This window comes from Lactuca saligna, chromosome 4 (assembly GCF_052625555.1).
Source record: "Lactuca saligna cultivar CGN05327 chromosome 4, ASM5262555v1, whole genome shotgun sequence".
NCBI lineage: Eukaryota > Viridiplantae > Streptophyta > Magnoliopsida > Asterales > Asteraceae > Lactuca > Lactuca saligna.
This window is the reverse complement of record NC_136420.1, coordinates 133,061,939-133,067,277: the sequence shown is the minus strand read 5'-3', so window position 1 is coordinate 133,067,277 and position 5,339 is coordinate 133,061,939. Positions and strand designations below refer to the sequence as shown.

Genomic DNA, 5,339 nt, shown 5'->3' with positions numbered 1-5,339 from the left:
GTGAATCTGACCCAGTTGCTGCTAAGCATTGGGTGTTAGATGTTGAGGGCGCCTTCATGACTGTTGGGTGTCCGGACCAGTACAAAGTTGTGATCGCCATGAATCAGCTACGAAAAAGGGGAAAGACATGGTGGAGCACCATCACCGCTCTATTAAACGAGGAGGAAGTGAGGGCCATGTCTTGGGCCCAATTTGTGGAGAGGTTCGAGGCACAATATGTGCTCAAGGTGGAGCAGTAGCGGATGCAGCAAGAGTTCATGGCCTTACAGCAAACTACCGAATCTGTTAGCGACCTGAACGCCAAGTTCTTGGAGATGCTATCTTTTTGTCCCTCATTTGCTGGGAATAAGGCCTGGTTGGTCAGCCAATACACTACCATTCTACGTACCGAGATTCGGGAATTCGTTAGCATGCAGGAGTTCCCGACTTTATCCGCAATCATGGATGCAGCAAGGAGGAGGGAAATCGAGTTGCAGACCCAGACCAAGAGGAAGGCCAATGACACCTCCTCCAAGACATCCGGAGATGCCCAGAAAAAGCAAAAGCAGGGTGGTAAGTCAAGGTATGAGTACAGGCCGTCTTCAGGTCAGGGAGAGAAAAATCCGTTGATATGCTACAACTGTAAAAAGCCAAGGCATCATTGGAAGAATTGTAGGGCTCCCCATGTGAGTGCAGTTCCTCAGATTACTTCTGCTGCTCCCGTCTGCTATCACTGCAACGAGACGGGACACAAGAAGCCCGAATGCCCGAAGTTGAAGGCTGGTAAAGGAAGCGGGGGTACAAATCCTGCAATTGCATCGTCTTCTAAGGGACCCACTATGGTGACACGAGGTCGTGCTCACCAGATGACTACGGATGAGCCGGTGATTACCGCGACAGTGGTAGGTAAATTTCTTTTTTTTTCTTTTCTCTCCTGCCATTATTTAATAAATGGTAGTTAGAATTGTTTACATGATCGTATGTGGTAAAACAGGCACTTATTTGCTAGATTCCAAGCTTGCTGTTGTTATGTTTGATAGCGGTGCTACCCATTCTTTTGTATCTCGCACGTTTATTAATCGTCTGGGGTGTAGTATCGGAAAATTGGCTCGCCCAATGGTTGTCGAAGTTGCCGACAACCGCACTATTTATGTCACCGATGTCTATCGGGGTTGCACTCTCGAGTTTTCTGGAGTTGAATTCCCTATTGCGATGCGAGAGCTCTGTGTTATCGTAGGCATGGATTGGCTTGATGCGTTTGATGTGGAAATCCACTGTCGTAAGAAGCAAGTTCGTGTTCGAAACCCTAGAGGTGGAGAACTTATTATTCAGGGGGACATTCCCCGCCTGGCTATGGCTTCTTGCTCTTCTGCTATAGCACTAGACTACGTTCCTATCGTTTCCGACTTCAGCGATGTCTTTCCGGAGGAACTCCCTGGCTTGCCACCCTTTCGGCAAGTGGAGTTTCGCATTGATTTGGTGCCAGGTGCGACTCCGGTAGCGAAATCTCCTTACCGCTTGGCACCACCTGAAATGAAAGAGCTCCAAGAGCAACTGCAAGAACTAAGTGATAAAGGGTTTATACGGCCAAGCTGCTCGCCTTGGGGTGCTCCTATTCTCTTTGTGAAGAAGAAAGATGGATCCCAGCGAATGTGTATTGATTATAGGGAGCTAAACAAGCGCACGATAAAGAATAGGTACCCGTTGCCACGTATTGACGATCTTTTCGATCAGCTTCAAGGAGCATCTTGGTTTTCCAAGATGGATTTACGTTCTGGTTACCATCAGATGCGTGTTCGTGAAAAAGACATTGAGAAAACAGCATTCCGTACTCGATATGGGCACTTTGAATTTGTGGTGATGCCTTTTGGGCTCACCAATGCACCCGCAGCGTTCATGGATCTCATGAACCGGGTGTGTAGCCTGATGCTTGACCGTTCGGTCATAGTGTTCATAGATGATATCTTAGTCTATTCTAAGAGCAAAGAGGAGCATCAGCAACACCTTCGGGAGATTCTGGAAACTCTGGCAAGAGAAAGGCTTTATGCTAAATTCTCAAAATGTGAATTTTGGTTGGAAGAAGTTCAGTTCTTGGGGCATGTGGTAAACAAACACGGTATCAAGGTCGATCAAGCCAAGGCTGATGCGGTTAAACAATGGAAGATTCCGAAAACACCTTCTGAAATTCGCAGTTTCTTGGGTTTAGCCGGTTATTACCGGAGGTTCATTGAAAATTTCTCTAAGATGGAACGAGACGGGCGGGGTTTGCTGACTCGCTACGGTAGGGTTTGGGTTCCATATACCGGGGGAAATCGGAAAACCCTAATGGATGAGTCTCATAATTCAAAATTTTCTATCCATCCTGGTGCTACTAAAATGTATCCGGACCTTCATGAGGCTTACTGGTGGCATGGAATGAAGAATGATGTGGCTCAATTTGTGGAAGAATGTATGACCTGTCGGAAGGTCAAGGCGGAACACCAGAAACCGCATGGGAAGTTGCAACCATTGGAGATTCCTGAATGGAAATGGGAGCATCTAACCATGGACTTCATTACAAAACTTCCTAGAACTGCCCGAGGATCAGATACAATATGGGTGATTGTTGATCGTTTGACTAAGAGTGCTCACTTTCTGGCTATAAAGGAGAGCTCATCGGCGGAGAAATTAGCCGAGATCTTTGTTCGGGAGATTGTCTCATTACATGGGGTGCCCGTTTCTATCGTCTCCGATCGAGACACCCGATTTACCTCTCGGTTCTGGAGGAAGTTTCAAGAGGAATTGGGCACACGATTACATTTTAGTACCGCCTTCCATCCGCAGACAGACGGGCAGAGTGAGCGGACGATTCAGACCTTGGAGGACATGCTTAGGGCGTGTGCGATTGATTTTGGGGGTAGTTGGGATGACCATCTACATCTAGCTGAGTTTTCTTATAACAACAGCTATCACTCAAGCATTAAAATGCCTCCGTATGAAGCCTTGTACGGGAGGAAGTGCAGGACGCCCGTTTGTTGGGGCGAGGTTGGGCAGAGGGTACTTGGGAGTACCGATATCGTGCTACAGACTACGGAGAAAATCCAAGTGATTCGGGATCATTTGGTCACAGCGAGTAGTCGTCAGAAAAGTTATGCCGACAAAAGACGCTCCAATCTTGAGTTCCAGGTGGGAGATTATGTGCTGCTTAAAGTCTCCCCCTGGAAAGGTGTGATTCGATTTCGGAAGCGGGGAAAGCTCGGACCCCGATTCATTGGACCCTACAAGGTCATAGCTCGTGTGGGGAAGGTGGCTTACCGTTTAGAGCTTCCTGACGAGCTTAGTCTAATTCATAATACGTTCCACATGTCTCAGTTACGAAAATGCGTTGTTGATGAGACCGCTGTGATACCACTGGAGGACATACAAATTGACGAGCGTCTCAATTATGTTGAGAAACCAATCGCAATTTTAGAACGAAAGACAAAAGCTCTCCGCAACAAGACTATAAACCTGGTTAAGGTGCAGTGGGAACATAGGAAGGGTTCGGAATGGACATGGGAACCGGAATGCGAGATGCGGGCTCATTATCCGGATCTGTTTCTAGGTGTTGACTTCGAGGACGAAGTCCGTTCTTAGTGGGGGAGAGTTGTAACGCCCCGGGTTTTCTCGGTATGTTTGTTTATTTTAATTTAATTATCCTTGTAACCTTGGGTTAATTTATTTAACCAATGTCTGATTTCTTATGTTATTGGACTCTTTTGATCATCTTGTAAACTCCTTTTATTGAAGTCCATGGGCTATGGGCCTATTTGCAAAGTCCATCTAGTTAATAGTACTTAATGTGTAAGTTGAATCATTTGGAACACACACAAGGAAAACACTCTAAACCCTCCCTCTCTCTCTCAAAAATCGTCCATCTCTCTCTCTTTGGGATCAAGAGCAGCCAAGGGGCTGTTTGGAGCTTAATTCTTGTTCATTTCCAGCCTTGATTCGTATTGGTATGAACCTCCTTATCCTTTCTTACAACTTGATTCATAACCTTGTTCTAGTTTTATGATTTCATCTTCACTTCTTCTCCTTCTTATTTTATTTGTAATTGTATGTTATACGTCATCTCAAGATCCTATCTTCACCCCATATATGGTGGATGATGGATCTAGGGGATTACATGTGGCAAAAGATCATGGAAACCCTAAAAGGGAGAATGATGATTTTATGTGCTTATGTTTATTTTCATGTTGATTATTATTACATCCTTGTGGCTAAATGAAATCCTAATGATCCCTAACCCTTTTTAGTACCACCATTAGCATGGGGACTGAATTGGGATGATGAACACATCTTAAAATGTGTTTCAAAAGGAGAAGGATGGATAAGCCAAAAAGGAATCACGGGTGGCTACGATTCTGTTTTCCATCAGATATGTAGTCATTTTGTAAAAATCATATCTGGATCTCTAGAACTCAAACGGACCCCAAACCAGATCCAAAAGTTCAAAAATTGAGTTGGCTAACTTTCTTAAGCAGGCCAACCTCACTTATAAGGGCTTTATCTATGTGAAATAATGGCATCTTTGCTGTTAGGTCTGATCCGGGTCTGTTCTGATATGTCATTTTGTTTTCATCATTTCTAAGTCTTGGAAAAGGATCCAGAGTGATTCCAAGTTTCTATATGTTACTTATATTATGAATTTAAGATCTGGAGAATATGGGGTGTTATTTCCAATTATAAATTGGTTAGAATGGATCCACACTCCAGGTCAGTGGGCAGTCACCAGATTTTGCTAGTGCTGTGATTGTCCACAATGTGAATTTTATATCTGGAGTTTGAGAGATGATTTTCATTCAATTCCAACTCTGAGACTTTCACTTGTATGTCCTTTAATTCTCTTATGTTTTTTTTGGACGAATTCTACTCACAAGTTGGGTAGAATTGGCCAACATCACTTGAGTGTATTGTTGGAGACAGAAGTGATACACCATTTTGTAAAATTCATATTTAATTCATCTTTTGGAGTTAGAATGAGTTCTTTATATTTGTGGAATCCTAAGAAATCATAGTTTCCTATAAAATTTAGTTAAAGCTATGTTTCTGTTTTATATTTTGGAGTAAATCCGTTTTGAACAGCAGGTCTGTTTTAGAGACCTTGCTGTGATCACTCTTTTCTCAACTCATAGCTTCATTACTTCTCCATTCTAACCTTTAGTCCTTCTTAGGTGAGGTTTTGAAGTTTGCTCAAGATTGGTAGCATTATTTGATTGTTAGCCATCCTTAATACTCACTCAAGGTGAGTTCTCTCACACCGTTGTATTGATGATTGTGTTTGCTAGTTAGCTCGTGTGTGATTATTTGAATTTATTATAAAAGCATGCTATATAAGT

The 5,339-nt window shown here is 43.6% G+C and overlaps 1 protein-coding gene across 1 annotated transcript; it reads left to right on the top strand.

Annotated features, from left to right (window-relative positions):
* Positions 1–242: 242 nt before the first annotated feature.
* On the top strand, positions 243–2,783 carry LOC145040158 (uncharacterized). The gene is made up of 4 exons (XM_078988130.1): positions 243–885; positions 974–1,556; positions 1,647–1,807; positions 2,602–2,783. Exons 1-4 carry the CDS (start codon positions 243–245, stop codon positions 2,781–2,783), a joined length of 1,569 nt encoding a protein of 522 aa, XP_078844256.1.
* Positions 2,784–5,339: the final 2,556 nt, after the last annotated feature.

Coding starts and splice junctions, on each gene's coding strand:
- LOC145040158 (XM_078988130.1), top strand. CDS start 243: ATGCAGCAAGAGTTCATGGCCTTACAGCAAACTACCGAATCTGTTAGC. Junction 886..973: donor GATTACCGCGACAGTGGTAG/GTAAATTTCTTT, acceptor GTGGTAAAACAG/GCACTTATTTGCTAGATTCC. Junction 1,808..2,601: donor CATTGAGAAAACAGCATTCC/GTACTCGATATG, acceptor CGTTTGACTAAG/AGTGCTCACTTTCTGGCTAT.